Source organism: Coffea eugenioides, chromosome 8, assembly GCF_003713205.1.
Source record: "Coffea eugenioides isolate CCC68of chromosome 8, Ceug_1.0, whole genome shotgun sequence".
Taxonomy (NCBI): domain Eukaryota; kingdom Viridiplantae; phylum Streptophyta; class Magnoliopsida; order Gentianales; family Rubiaceae; genus Coffea; species Coffea eugenioides.
In genome coordinates, this window is record NC_040042.1 from 1,092,908 (window position 1) to 1,108,999 (window position 16,092).

Below are 16,092 nucleotides of genomic sequence, written 5' to 3' on the forward strand. Positions count from 1 at the left end.
TAACTGGGTACTACCAAACATGTGCATTCATTCATTCATTCTGCCAAAGTGCCTAAGGTCCACAATGCATTATTGCTGCTGCTGCACACAAGAATGCAGTGCCCTTAAGCCTCCTTCGGTCCTTGGGTAGTACCAGCCAATGATCATAACAGCCGGTCCGCTCCAGAAGTACAATTACCATCCCTAGATCGGGGGACCAGTGGTCCCAAAACCCAGGACCAAATCTACCTCCATACTCATAAGAAAAAAAAAAAAGGTTTCTATACAGATCAAAAGAGCGGGATATCATACTACACGGTTTTAACTGCCAGTAAAAAGCCTGCCTATCTTTTTGAGTCTACCAAAGTACTACTGCAATAATTGGTCCTCTGATATGATACTACTACTCCTGCTACTTTATACAAAACTTTCAGGATCTTGATTCCATCTACCTTGCGGAAAATATATGCTTATTTTATCCATGCACTTGGAATAGTGACTTCTTTTTTTTTGTCCACAGAACTAATTTCCCTCGCTATTTTGAGATATCACCTCTCCAAATTTAAGAAATAGTTGAGCATCAGAAGTGCTCATGGACGAACAGTTTACCAACTGGGGAGTCTTGAGATTTGCATATTCATCCATGTAGCATGGTACTTTAGCTGATGGAAGTAGATTAGCTGCTGGGTTGGTTGTCAACATTTTTGGTGTCGATGATGGCATTAAGCTCCCCAGGACTCGAGCCACCTCGTGCATGGTAGGCCTTTCTGATGGCTGTCTCCTGGTGCACAGTAAAGCAAGCTGAAAAACCTTCTTCACTTCTCCAAGATCCTTGCAGGTGGCGCTAATCTCGGGATCAACAGTCTCCATCACGGCATTGTTTGCTGCTTTGATCAGGATCTACAAATGAGAAAAAAGCCACCATGAGACCTTATAATAAAAGGATGATCTAGAACAAGACTTTCCACTTCAAATGCCAGAGGCAATAGGTAGGGCATTAAAAGTTAAATTTCAAAATTCATAACAGCTCATAACTTCCACCTCACGAGGATCATTCTTCGATTTCAATTCGCACTAAATATCAGTTAAAAGAACTCAAAACACTCAAAACAAGTTTCAAATGACATGGCTTCAGAGTAAACTTTTATGGGAGGCACTTAACACTCACCAGATAGTGGAGGTTGGATTCGTTATCCACTGCTTTCCTTCCAGTAAGCAACTCCAATAGAACAATTCCATAGCTGTAGACATCAGATTTCTCAGTGAGACGCGAAGTACCAGCGTACTCGGGATCTATGTACCCGATGGTTCCCATTATGTAGGTAGAAGTGTGGGTCTTAGTTGCGCACAAACTCTTTGCAATCCCAAAATCAGTGAGGTGAGCCTCAAAATCCTTGTCCAGCAAAATATTGGATGACTTCACATCCCGGTGTATAATCCGAGGACTACAATCGTGGTGAAGATAGGCAAGCCCTTCCGCTGCACCCAGTGCTATGCGAAGACGGGTATCCCAATCTAACTTTTGCTTCTTAGCAGGCCCTGGAAAGCATTGTGAATGATAACACAAGTACCCAATGCATCAAACCACCTAACACATCTAATTTAAACTCATTTCTTGAGTCAAGATAGGATGCCAACTAAAATATCACAGCACTTACCATGAAGTAGATCCCAGAGGCTGCCATTTTCCATGTAGTCATAAAACAAGAGATTCCCTAATGGTGAAAGGGAATAGCCCTGTAGGCTGACTAGGTTACGATGCTTGATACTCCCTACAGTCTCAAGTTCAGTCTCAAATTCCTTCAGGCTTTGGGGGTAATGAGAATACAGTTTCTTGATAGCCACAGGCTTGCAATTTTTCAGAACACATTTATACACGGTGCTTGATGCTCCATATCCAATTATGTACTTCTCACTTAAGTTCTCTGTCATCCTCATTATGTCCTCGTACACGTGGAGTGCCATGTTCATGTGAAGGATTACAAGTTTTGGCATTGAGTAGGTTACTGTCCAAATGGGAAACAATCAATGGTAAACAAAAAACTTCTTGATTATTTCATCTCAATATATTAGAACATAATTTCTCAAAAACAAACAATTGAATGCCTTGGATCATAATTTCTCAAAAACAATTGAACCTTCCAAGTTGCTTGCAAACTTAATGCCTACTTGTGCAGTTCTAGTAACTTAGATATCCTTCGGCAAGCTGAAGATGGGATACCTGGTTTGTCCAATGATCCTTCCATGAAGTGTGCAGGATTGTGTGGACGGCAAGCCGCCACTAAAATCATAAGAAGAATCACCAAAGCACCCAAAGCAATTCCTAATATAGCAGCTTTAGAGATTGAAACTGCAAAGGCAAAGGCAGAAGAAGAAAAAGGAACATTAGGTGACTTCCAGATCAATACAACAATACACACTACCTTTGAACAACGTGATAAATGACTCAGCACTCAACTTATCACACACCAAATCATGTCCAGCCTTTTTTATTCCAACATTTCCAGCTACTCATCAAAACGAAAACTAGGAAACATTCACACAGACCCAGTTTCTTGTTTTTTCCCCCCTTTCATTATATAGAAAAAACTTATCTGGGCATACACACAACCAGTAATTATCGTCCGTTACTAGTTATGGCTGAGAATCTATGGTTCAAGGCATTCTTACCTCGTTCTGTCTGATGAGATGCATGACAAGGAGAACTGAGCCAATATCCACAAAGACTGGGATTTCCTATGAAGCTGGTGTTGTAGGATAGAGTTGAAAGGAGATCAGACGGAAAAAAATAATTCAATGGTTTACTACCAAATTATAATGCGAAAACAACCATGTATTAACTAACCTATCAGGTGAAAACCTTGAAAAGTTATTGCCTGTAGGAATATTTCCAGCCAGGTTATTGTAGGACACATTTCTGCAGATATAAAGGAAGATTAGCTCAGTCAGATAATAAGTTTTCAAATGCAAGATATGCATTCAATATAATCATAAACTTACAGGACTGTCAGACTGAGGCAATTGGCAAGTGAAGTCACATCACCTGATAAGTTGTTGTTTACTACTTTCCTGTGGTTAATTATTTTTGAGAACGAATAAATAAGTGCCAGGAAAGGAAATCATGCAGATGACTTCAAAATCAGAACCAAATAAATTGCAGTGCTTCAGGGTGACAAGAGTAAACAAGCTTCAACAACAAATTAAGACATGTTTCTAAAGTACTGTGACTGTCATACTTTAGGATGTAAAGAGTCCTCGTAAAAAATTCTCATGAAACAAGTGGCTCAACCCAAAAAGTAATGTACTTTATAATTATGGAGTCCAGTAAAGACATAAAAACGACAAGTAGAGAGAAAGCCTAACCCTCTGAATAACCAGGAAAATAGCCAAAAGGAAGAAGCACAAAGAGGAATTTTATTCAAAAAATACTTACAGCAAGAAAATATTTTGAAGTTGACCAAGTTCTTGCGGTATTGCGCCAGAAAGATGATTGTTTGAGAGATCTCTACAATGAAAGAACACCATGAAAAGTACAAGCTTAGAATTGATCAAAAGATATAATAGAAGCTTGTTCAATCTCACAGTTACAGATTATCTTACATCTCCATTATGCTTCGTAAGTTGCCAAACTCAGCTGGTATAATCCCAGTTAATGCATTGTTGCTCAAGTTTCTGCACAGGCAAGTAAAAAGTTAAGACTACCTACAAAGCAAACCTTTGAGAGTACAAAAAGCCAGATGATAGTACTCACAGTTTCAAAAGATGTTCCAAGTCACCAATGGGAGAAGGTATGCAACCACTGATTTGATTATTTGATAGGTCCCTTAAGCCACCAAATATACAAGTGAGATTAAATGGACTTGATCTCAATCTCTCTCCAAAAAAAAAAAAACACATGAAAAATGTATAGAATGACGTAGAATTACCAGGCAACAACAAAATAAACCATCACTTACAGAGTATCCAAATTTCCGATGCGAGAGAGCTCAATTGGAATGGGTCCTCTAATGTTGTTAGAGGATAAGTTACTACCAAAAATTAAACAAATCACGATTAGCTTACAATCCCTAGATCTCACACATAATCAGAATTTAGAAGCAAAACAAAAGAAATCCCTAATACTCATACATGGAAAAGGTATATTATTCCATGAAAGTACAACTAATTTATAAGCAAATTTCACCCCCACTCCCGGAGGTGGTGGAAGATCGAGGAGTTTCACCCCGTGCTACATCGAACAGATGCATATCAAACAATAAAATTTGCTGTTACTCAGCCATTGCTATAAACTAATACAAATTCCACATAAAGAAAATTAAAGATTTCCAAATTTGAAAGCACAAGGCGTGAAACTCACAGATAAGTCATACTCTCAAGCCTTTGAAATGCACGGGGGATGGTCCCATTCAATTTGTTATCATGCACATTCCTGCCACAAAATGAAAATTTAATTATTTTGCGTGAAAGCTATGAATGGATATAAAGGAAATCAAGTGACAGATTTTATTCTTACAGGCTATTAAGATTCGTACAAGAGCTCAGATTTTCAGGTATGGGCCCTTCAAGGTTGTTATTGGCAACATTTCTGCAAACAATTTAGCATAAGTAACCTTTCTGCAGGCCAAGAACAATCATCCCAGAAAATTTTAAAGGGAGACGAAATATACAAGTCAAACAACTCTGTGAGCTTCCCAAGTTCTGGTGGAATACGGCTGCTAAGTCGATTATCATTCAATTCCCTGCAGGACAACACCCCAACTAGGACCATGAATATTTATCTCACATTCATAGCCACTGACCATCATATTTGAGGTCAGTATGCAATCTAATCCTGATAAACCTATTGAACAGTGCATAGAACAGTAGATGTAAACAGAATTTAGTAAGAAAAGGGATCAGAAAATAAGAGGGGAAAAAACAAAAACATACAAATAGTGGAGTTTTGTCATGTTTCCAAGCTCTGGTGGAATAGAACTGGTGAGCTTATTTCCATGCAGGTACCTACAACATGACGTAATAATTGAAACAATAACTTCCTTAATTGAACCAGTACAGTGTCTTCAGAAACCATGCACATGATGGCAATTCAGCAGATTTGTAGTTTTAAATTAACAAAAGTATAAACTAAAACCTGCAAAAATCAATATTTTGACTTTAGATGCTTTATACGTTAAACAGAACTTGGCCAGCTATCCGACCAAATGAATTGAAGAACCATTTGGGATTACATTGAGTAGATGCTGAAGACATGTCAAACACTGAAATTAAGCTTGATTAAACAGATGATTGTAAAACTCACAGTTTCTCCGTGTAAGTTAAGTTTCCCAGGATTGGAGGTATCGGTCCACTCAAATTATTGCAGCTTAAATCTCTGCATATGAGAATTCCACTAACTCAGCATACTTTGAGCTACTTTACCATATAACTGACTTTGGAAAGTCTTTTTATAAAATTACACAAGAACCTCAGAAGTCCTTACAACACAGCAAGTGCCTGCATCAAGCCAATAACTGATGGAATTTGCCCAGAAAGCTTATTACCTTGCAAAGATCTGGGCATATACAGCAGAATCAGAGCAGAAATAATAGTACCACTAAAATAACAAGCCAAACTGGACCATAAAGTACAGGAATATGCAAGCACTTACAAGGTAGCCACTTGCAAGAAACCGATATTGAAGGGAATCTCACCAGTCAACTGATTATACGACAAATCCCTAGGAATGATGCAAAAGCCAGTTTAAATTTCAAAACACTAAAACCAATTCAAAATTCGGTTCAAGCGTTTTTGTAGAGGTACATACAAAACCTGGAAGGCTGTACAATTTCCAATATTCTCTGGAATAGAACCAGTCAAGCTGTTGTTTCGGACATCACTGAACAGACAACTGAAACACATGAGCAACGAACCTGATGTAGCAGGCTAGTGATATAGTATCAAGTTTGAAGTAAAGCACAGGTGACTTACAAGTACCACAGGCCCGTGAGCTGACACATATCTGGTGAGAGAGTTCCAACCAACTTGTTCCCACGCAAACCCCTGTATAGAGGGCATAGCCGCACACATTTTTAAACTAAACTTGGATCCAGAACTTAAAAAATAGTTCATTAAAACATAGTAGTACTTGAATACACTTAAAATCCAAATTACTGTACTCACAAATATTGCAGTACTTCATTCCAATATATGAGTCTTGGTATTTCTCCGCTCAAACTATTTTGTGCCAAGTCACTGGAATGGTACAGTTTCTGACGTTAAGTACCAAAAGCTTAAGTAGAAGAAAAAAAAAACTCTCATTTCCTCTAGAGATTAAATTACTCTAAACCAGTAATATCTTGAACTTACAGAACTTTCAAGTTAGGAATCTGAGATAGTGTGGAAGGAATTGGACCAATCAACTGATTATTTTTCAAGATCCTGTGGCACCCACACAAACAATAACTGGTTTCAGACACCAAGCCAGATTATAGCAAAGAAGAAAAGTTGCGCAAGAAAGTATGTTGACAAAATTTTCGTAAATAGTCTACAACTGCGAAACAAACTTACAAGAATTCTAGTTGTTTCAGCTTGGAGATTGAAAAGGGAATATCGCCATACAGTTCGTTGAAGGAAAAATCCCTGGTCACAGGTATCCAGTAAAGGTTTAACCCCCAAAAAAAAAAACAGAGCACAATTTGAAGGACATTTAAAAAGACTTAATCAGGTAGAAATGTGCATAGGTTCTACATGCCCTACCAAATGTACTAATGTAGCTACATTAAATAAATGTTAAGTCTAATCAGGAGCTTACAAGCTTGTCAAAGCAGAACAATCACCAATCTCGTCTGGGATTTGTCCAGAAAGACGATTTCCCCTTAGATCACTGTCACATTGTTATGTGAAATCAATTTCCATAATAGTAACTCGTAAAAATGAAATCCAAAGATAAAAAGTAAAGCTACAAGCTTGAAGACAGTACATTGAGAGCAGTGCTTTGAGATGTCCTACTGCAGGTGAAATTTCACCATCAAGATTCAACCCTGAGAGATTACTACCGCAACATCGAAAAAAAACGTAAAGTTAAACTCTTGGCTAACTGCAAAAACATACCATATGATAATTTGCCTAGCTGTCTGTTCCAAAAACAATGGCTCTGTTTGGATTGTAAATTATTTGAACTTGTTCTAATATGAAGTAGTATTGAAGGAGATAAAACAAAAAGAGAAGCTTACAGTGCAACGACATTGAAGGTGACATTATCGCACGTAACACCTCTCCACACACAGCAATCTGAAGATGGTGAGTCTGTCCAGTCATACAACACATTGTCTACATCTCTAAATGACTTCTTTATCTCCAGCAAAGTAGCTCCTTTTTTCAATGAAAAACACCAAAGGATGGCCCAACACGAGCAAATTAGGTCGTATAAGAGTAGCTTGGAAATGGAAGTACAGTGAGGAATAATCAGACAACGACAATGGCATAACCGAGGCATAACAAGGTCAACAAAAACGATTAAGAATGGAATTAATTAAATAAAGGAAGTGCAAAACTTCGGGTTATTTTAACACTGATATATGGATTAATATATTAGTCCTCCAATTATTTAGTACCATGTACCTCATTAAAAATTAGAAAATCTCCAAAACCCAACCGAAAAAAAAAAAGAAACAAAGGAGAACATAGTACCGGTAACATCAACAACTTACCATCATCTGAATCCACGGAACCAAAACTGAAGCAGAGAAGAAATCCCAGAAGAAGAACGACTTGGTTTTTGCTACTTCCACGTACAAGACTGAACGTAAATGCCATAATTTTTAATCCCAGAAAACGCCCACCAATATTTTTGAACGAATAACTTCCAGCAGTACAAAGTCAAAAACTTGGAGGGTTGGCCCTGAGGAAGCCCGGTAGTAATGGCAGTAATGATGCCGGGGTTGGACACTTCACCGACATTGGTGACAGTTGATACTAGATACTACTGGTTAAAAGAAGGAAGATGGGGAATGGGAGAGAGAATAATTACTCAACGATTGTGAAAAAATGTGAAGGCAAGTCAGAAAGAAAAGAGAAGAGAAAGAAAAAAAGAAAGAGCTCTCCGCCTCCGAGGAGTACTGCTCACTGTCCTTGTTCAATCACATCGGTTCTGTTTTTCTGGCAGAGATGTAGTACTCTCTATTACACAGCGGCCATATTCACACACACTAACACAGCAACTGAATGAGCATTTTATACTACTACGATATATATACTGTATATATATATATATATATATATATAGTGGAGACTGGAGAGCCAGAGTGAGAGAGATTTTCTTCTTTTTTTTTCTTTTTTTCTGGTTTTCTTGGTGGGGTGCCCCGGGTGGGTTGATATAGGAGAAGATAAAGTTAAAAGGGCATATGGCAGAGCTCTGAAACAAGGCCTGCAGCATTACTTACAATAGAGAGCGTACAGGTACAGCTCTCTTTTCTGAGTCCTAGCCCCTGTAGCCCACATAGCACAATACACAGCTAGCAAGCCTCAGCCTCAGCCAGAGCCAGCCCTTTTATCATTAGTACACGCAGAAAAGTGTGTGTGTGTGTGTGTTTTTTTTTGGGAGTATAGAGAAGAGAATCATCACATCAAATTCTACTACTACTACCAGTAAGTATCATAGATATCTGTGTGGAAAAATTAAAGCTTTATTAATGGTGGGTAATGGGGGGTGTCTGTATGTGAAAGAGCCTGAGGCAAAAGGCCATCACAGGTCGCTCTCCTGGCAGAGACCCAAAGCTGAAGAGGGTAATGCTTACTTGTGTTGTTGATGATGACTTCTTCCATCATTTTACACACAGTTTCTTCGTTTGTGGGAGTAAATTTTCATGTTTTCTTGCTAGCACACACTACTCTGTTCTGTTGTCCATCTGTTGTGTTACCACCGCTATTGTTTCGTCTGCTTCTCCACTAGTAGAAGTACATCGCGCTGTAATTGCATGGCTGGGGAGGGATATTATGTAACTTACTGCCCGTATCATTTTATAGGTACTAGTTATTTATTGTAGTACTACTACTACTACTACTGTTATTATTAGGGTTAATCACATTTTATCTCCTTAAAGAATGCCCATTTCTCAGTTTACCCCCTAACCTTTAATTTTGCTCACTTAACCCCCTTTAGGACAAAATTGCCCTTGCATTATTTTGACTTTTCATTTACCTTGTTTTCCTTTCTTTTATTTCTTTTTCTCTTTCTTCTTTATTTAATTTTTCCTCTTTCCCACAAAAATTTTCACCTTAATGATTGAAATTAAAAAAGAGAAATTGCAGAGATCTATCTTCTCTTTAAATGATTAAAAAAAATATTCAAATCACTTCCCTAAAATACAATTTTTTTTAGCTTTTCAATTTTTTTAATTTTTGGGTTTTCCTCTTTCCTTTCTAGTTTCTCATTTTATTTTCAAGAAAATATCATAAGATGAAATTGTTTTTCTTTCTTTTATTTATTTTTCTCTTTCTTCTCTCTTTCATCCTTCCCAATAGAAATTCCATTTCAACGAAAATTTTTATCTTGAGTTTGTAATTGCATATTTCTGGGTGACATATTTCTGGGTGAAGGTTTAAAAGGTATCAAAAACTAATTTTAATTTTTTGTATAATGCAACGTGTCACAAATTTCAATTGATGATTATTAATCAGGTCACAATTTCATCTTAAGATATTTTTTTGGGAATAAAATGAGAAACTATAAAGGAAAGAGGAAAACCCAAAATTAAAAGAATTGAATGACTAAAAAAATTGTATTTTAGAAAAGTGATTTGAATATTTTTTTAATCATTTAAAGAGAAGATAGATCTCTGCAATTCCTCTTTTTTAATTTCAATCATTAAGGTAAAATTTTTTGTGGGAAAGAGGAAGAATTAAATAAAGAAGAAAGAGAAAAAGAAATAAATGAAAGGAAAACAAGGTAAATGAAAAGTCAAAATAATGCAAGAGCAATTTTGTCCTAAAGGGGGTTAAGTGAGCAAAATTAAAGATTAGGGGGTAAACTGAGAAATAGGATATTCTTTAAGGGGATAAAATGTGATTAACCCTTGTTATTATTATTAAGATACAAATGCAGCATCATCTTTCCCGTTTTGATTGCATTTTTCTAGATTTTTTGTAAAAAAATTACTGTAGCAATTTGATATATGTGAAGTAAAAAGGTGATAGGGAAATCTGTTCACGAAAAACGTAACAATTTTTCTGAAAAAAATCGCATTTCAAACGGGGCCTTAAATTACTCCGTGATATTTGATTTTAATTTAAATTAATTAGACACTTGACATCGAACGAAGGAATAGCACTGAATTGCCAGTGGCATCGAAAATCTGATAGAGCCGAATTGCCACTGGTTAAATGTCACCGAGAATCTGATTTTACATCGACAGCTTTGAGCTTTCACCTCTCTAAACACCATTTTATTGTTTGCAATACCTTGTTTGGATTTTATTTTTTAATGGAAATTTTTTCCTCATTTATTAGTGAATATTTCTTCCACCCTAACTTTTATCGCCACCATGAAACGTGCCCTGTTAAAGATAATGAATAGTTACTTTAATCTTCTCACAAACATTACTGAATAAGTGTAGTCGTATTAATTATTAAATATTACCTCGAGCTCCACGGCCCAACGTAAGTCGTTATGACTTAATTTCATTCCTTAGCATTTGCATTTAGTAGGTATCAAGTATCAACAAACAAATGAATTTGATTTCATGACCAATTCTTGGGCCTCTCCTTTCATTTGCTCATGAATATTAAAGAAGATCAGGAGCTGGGGGCATTGTATTAATTGAACTGTTTTGACTTTTTGGTTAAATAGTTATTAAAATCAAGGGTAATGTTGTCAATTTATAACATTTGATGGGAATATTTAGCGTGTGTTGGATTGCATTTTTCTGAATTTTTTTGTAGAAAAATTACTATAGCGATTTGATATATGTGAGGTAAAAAGGTAATAGGGAAATATATTCACGGAAAACGTAGTAATTTTTCTGAGGAAAATCGCAATCCAAACGGGTTACGTTTTTCGTAAACACATTTTTTAATCATCTTTTTATCGCATATATATTAAATCGTTACAGTAATTTTTCAACAAAAAGTTCATAAAAAGGCAATCCAAACAAAGCCTATATTTTTGACAAATTGGTACGGGAGGTACGTGAGATTTTAAAAAACTTCACAGGAGTTGACTATTATGACAAACCTCAAGTGAGGTTTCTGAAATTATTTGCAATGGGAGGTTATTCATTACAAAAGTTTCATCTTCCGTACGAGGAAAATTTCTTTTTTTTTTTTGTTTTGGGAGTACTATCACACAGTAACCCTTTTCTTGACTCCTGGAAGGAATAGTTGTTTGCATTTTTGTACTTAAAATGTATAGAATAACTATTCTACGGATTGCGTAAATATTTTGATGTCTTAAATTTTTTTTGGAACCCCTTTCCTCTCTACGTGGAATTTTCTTTCCTACTTTTAATTTCTTGTTTGGATTGTTTTTTTTTTAAGTCTTTAGAAGTTTCAAAACAAATTTGATTGGATAGACCTTTTTTAAAATATTTTTAGGTGTATCATAAATTCCTTTTTCAAATACCTTTTGATCTTCTCAACTATTATTTTATGTTACATACATCATATCATAAAAATATTTAATATTACTTAAAAACTATAAATGATCTTTTATTTAAAACATGCTACATTATAATTTTTTAAATATTATATATTCGAAGTGAAAATGTAACTAATAAATGTATTAGGAAAAATCATTCAAAATATTCCTCACATCTCATCGACTGATTTTTTTGTTCTTCATTTTTAATAATATTAACTTTACATCCATTACAAAATTATAAAATTAAATTTCAATCTAAATTTTTGACTACTTTTTATCTTGAATTCATTACAAAATCTCCACATAATCAATTTTTTATGATAAAAAGTTAAATCCCAATTGTAATTAAACAAATGACACAATCTATATTCATTTTTGTTCCTTAAAAAAAAGATCTAACGTTACCCTATTCATTTTTCCAAAAATGGTGATATTTGACTCAATTTATATTCATTTTTTCACTAAAAATGTGAGATTTGATGTTTTTATACATAAAAAAAATCACTGCATATAGATCATATGGTGGTTTCAAGTTAAAAGTGATTAGAAACTTAAGTTAGAAGCACATTTTACTAACTCAAATTTTCAAAGAATATAAAAAGCCAATATTTCAAAAGTAAAGAATAAAAAATTATTAAACGAGATATGAAAGGCATTTTAAATGATTTTTCTATTGTATTGATAAAATAATTTTTAAAAAAATTCTCACAAAAGAGTAGCAATCCAAACAAGAGCAAACAAAGGGTAGAGAGGTCCCACTTGTACTTATCACGTTTTTAACCTCTGTAGTCAATGAGCGTTACCTTAGCAATTTTTTTTTCTGCTTTGTAAGTTTCACCTCGGGAAGGGTCATCTGGCGTCGTCAGTCTGACTCCGTCTGCGTCAGGCGTCAGTCGACCCCATCACATTTTCTTCTGACATGTAAAACGGGTCCGGGTCAATGGGTCCGCTTCTTTTTGCCAAAGCCTGACAGCCAATGCAGCCAATTCACAACCCTTTTAACGCCGTTAACGTCGCTGTCATCTCATCCTTCATCATGCAATGCAAGTGGCCAAACCCAAACCCATCCTTGGCCGTTGATGTTCCCCAATATCTCTTGCGTTCGACCCGAGGATCCTCGATGGGCTTTGCCTTGCCACGGCCAAGGCCCGTGGGCTGATACCACATTATAATTTAATCAAGTATCAATTTTCTTCTTGTTGTTATTTTCTTTTATGAATTTCTGGTTTGACTCTAAAACTTTTCTGTTTTCCATTTTTTTCTCTTTTTGAAGTGTGTTGTAAGCTACATATTGCTATTATTGCTTATCTTTTTTAAAAGAATTTTTTTAATGGATGCTCAATAACACACCTAACATTAATCTAACCTATCACACATATATATACACGTACTAATAATTATTACTTTCCCTTACATTTATATACTTTCTCTATTTAATCTTAACTACCTTCCTTTATATTTATTTACTTTTTCTAATTAATCCTACAATTTAAAAAATATGACACCTGAAATATATTTTAACAAGTACCCTGCAGCACTCTTTAGAAACCCTTAAAAAAATAATCTTTACAACTACCCTCATGACAAAATTAGTTGTCTCTAATTACCCATTTTTTAACTAAAATTTGTTAATTTTTTTAGACGCTTATTAGTTAGCATATGTTTTGTAATTTGAGGGCTTCAATTGGACACAATTGTATTTTGAGGGACAAGATGGAAAAGTAATAAGTTGTTTAGGCTTCATTGACATAAATTTACCCTAAATAGATATTAGATGGGACTTACACTAATGGACCGTTAAGAAGGTGCAAATGTTATTATCTAAAAAATTGAAGTATAGTAAGAAATGTATTTAAATGCAAACTAACCACGAGCGTGCATTCATATGATAACTTTTGTGTGAATTATTTAATTTTTGATTTGTCTAACGTGCGAATACCAGCGTGCACTTATTGATTGGGGTTCTACGTGTTGATTTCTTCAAAACTATCAATTAAATTGAAAAAAATGTGATGATGATAATAGATTCGAACATATGCATTAAAATAAGTGAGTTCTATGCTTTTATGAATGCACAACATACCAATTAGAACAAAAAAAGATTTATCTCTTATAAAAAACTATGGGTATAAAAGAACGTCTGGATCAAGTTCAAGTGTTGCAATACCCGAGCAGTGCAATGCAAGCTTGACTCAAACTAAAATATTTAAGCAAATCAATATTGAATTTGTTTTAACTTACTTCAGTTCGAATTCAAATTCAAACTCAATTAGATGCAATGCAATCTAGCTCAATTGAACTTAATCAAACCCAATCGAGCTTAAGTTATATAAGTTAACATTTTATATAATTATAAACAAAGAAAATGATAGACATTTCACACTGACAAGTACAAAAAGTTCAAGAGATATATAAATGCTCGAACTTGAGTTTATATACATGCATTTAAAACTAGAATAAGGCAATAAATTGTCAAGAAGGCATCGATCTAGTGATTAAGATCGAAGTTTTAAAATGTAGAGATTCTAATATCTCTTTGTCCTCTTCACTGCTTAAATCTCACCTTGCTCTATCTCTTATTGGAAAGAAATTAGAAAAAACTAGAATAATCTAACGAATTAACCGAACACAAATTTTTGTTCATGCAGTAAATTTTTTTTTTTTCTGGGTGCGACATGTAGCAGCATATTGCTTGTATGTTATTACAACTATCTTTTCTAGCAATCCGAATTAGCCGACAATAACATCAAAGAGAGAAGATACCACACAAATCTTTCCGTTTTACTTCAAATCAAGCCAACTGAAATAATTGTTTTGTTCTTAGATCAGCATTTCCCCGTACTAAGTGGCATTAACTTTGGCTGGTTCGATTCCGGGACTTTAGGCTGATTCATGTTTCCTGTTTAGAGAATGTTCCCAGAAGTGAAACAAATAGCAGTATTTAAGGTACACATCCTTTCGAACAGTAGTGTATCCTTGTTTGGATTGCGATTTTCCGTTGAAAAATTACGTCGTTTTCCGTGATTACATTTCTCTATTATCTTTTTCCCTCACATAGATCAAATCGCTACAGTATTTTTTTCATGAAAAATGCAATCCAAACACAACCTAATCACGTAACATGCTTAAGCGGCCTCAAGCCTTTTAAGGGTTAAGGAAAGTAAACGTCAATTTCAATTGGGCATCGTTTGTTGTCATGCACACTTGGTTGAGGCTGACATTTCCTTATTGTTCATCACTTTGAAAGATGAAACCCATCAAGGTTCACAAATTTGAATCAGGGCACGGAAGATTGTCAGTTTGAACGATGTAATATTTTTTTAATGAAATGTAAGTAATCAAGTTTTACAATGTATGCAATTATTATGCGTGAAAATTATATGAACAGTTACAGAATATCACACTTCTATTATAAGAATATACCAGTAATTCATTTAGAATTATAAAATGTTCAAAAAATATTATTCCATTTAGAGACGATTGATCTGACACTCGTTCTTGCCTGTCATCCCACAAATTTAATACTACTAGTCCTTTTATTCCCCATGTTATTTTCCGGGCCAATTTTCAACTTAAAATGCTCCGTGCTACTCGGGGTATTTTTCTACAATTATAAATTTCCAAAAACGTGCAATTTATAGGAAGTATAATACTACATCAACTTTTTGCAAATTCAGTTGGAAATGGATATCATATATGACATTTCAAAGCAAAAAGAAAGTTGGACAATGTGACCCAAAAAGATTTTTCAGAATTGCCAAAAAAAAGAAAAAGAAAAGGGTGCTTTGCCGGGATAATAATTCCTGGCACGTGACCAAATTTGTACTAGCCTCTGCAAACCAAAAAATTGAATTGGGCGACACATTACTGCAAACAGTCAAACAGGGTGTGCCCCAAAATAGACACATATAAATTTTCGACACTGTTGCGGTTTCCCAATGAACATTTCACAGAAAAAACCAGACCAGCTTTTTTTTTTTTTTCACCCCTCCTTTTTTGAGTAAAAAGAAAAAGCAAGGAGGCTAGTCAAGCTTGACGGGAGAGAAGAAATGAGGAGGAAACGAGGTATTCTACTCCTCTTTTGTTTGGTTAAGCGCCTTGCTCAACGAGACATGCATCTTTTCTTTCTTTTTTTAAACCGCAAACGTTAAGGTTTTATATCGATTAACCATAGTAACTTTACAAAAGTGCGGGCAAAGGCCCAATGAAGTATGCATCGTGTACAAAGAGACTAAAGGAAACCAATGTGGGATGTGTTTGGGTTGAGATGATTTGAGATAAAATAATTTGTTTCATAAATTTTAATCACGTTTTTATCTTTTCAATCACGTTTTTATCTCAACATTACATCACAAAAAGTGTTACAGTAATTATCTCAAATAAATCATCCAAATAAACTGCTATCCAAACAACTCATCGATCCACCGGAATGCTTACAGCATGCAAACTAATCTGTCTACTTCTATCTATTTATTCATCTGGGAGCAAATAAAATGAGC

At 35.0% G+C, this 16,092-nt stretch overlaps 1 protein-coding gene across 3 annotated transcripts; it reads right to left on the reverse strand.

Moving 5' to 3' along the window:
- On the reverse strand, nt 1-8,449 carry LOC113779651 (LRR receptor-like serine/threonine-protein kinase ERECTA). Of its 3 annotated transcripts, none has more exons than XM_027325318.1 (27): nt 7,668-8,449; nt 7,191-7,329; nt 6,938-7,009; nt 6,770-6,841; nt 6,526-6,597; nt 6,325-6,396; nt 6,139-6,210; nt 5,947-6,018; nt 5,783-5,866; nt 5,627-5,695; nt 5,459-5,530; nt 5,279-5,350; nt 4,909-4,980; nt 4,647-4,718; nt 4,493-4,564; nt 4,337-4,408; nt 3,936-4,007; nt 3,731-3,802; nt 3,580-3,651; nt 3,413-3,484; nt 2,980-3,048; nt 2,825-2,896; nt 2,650-2,723; nt 2,201-2,329; nt 1,638-1,985; nt 1,148-1,518; nt 1-879 (listed from the first exon to the last, which is right to left on the reverse strand). In XM_027325318.1, exons 1-27 carry the CDS (start codon nt 7,771-7,773, stop codon nt 502-504), a joined length of 2,991 nt encoding a protein of 996 aa, XP_027181119.1. In that variant the 5' UTR covers nt 7,774-8,449; the 3' UTR covers nt 1-501. The 3 variants fall into 3 exon arrangements, with proteins under 3 accessions (XP_027181119.1, XP_027181120.1, XP_027181122.1); XM_027325319.1 differs by having other exon boundaries at nt 5,783-5,854; nt 7,668-8,448; XM_027325321.1 differs by lacking the exon at nt 6,325-6,396 and having other exon boundaries at nt 7,668-8,448.
- Nucleotides 8,450-16,092: the final 7,643 nt, after the last annotated feature.

Excerpts from the sequence above, each read along its gene's own strand:
- LOC113779651 (XM_027325318.1), bottom strand. The coding sequence starts at position 7,773 with ATGGCATTTACGTTCAGTCTTGTACGTGGAAGTAGCAAAAACCAAGTC. Across the intron at positions 6,842-6,937 it reads CTCAAAGCACTGCTCTCAAT|TGATCTAAGGGGAAATCGTC; the intron begins GTACTGTCTTCA and ends ACAATGTGACAG. Across the intron at positions 5,696-5,782 it reads TGTACAGCCTTCCAGGTTTT|GGATTTGTCGTATAATCAGT; the intron begins GTATGTACCTCT and ends CATCATTCCTAG.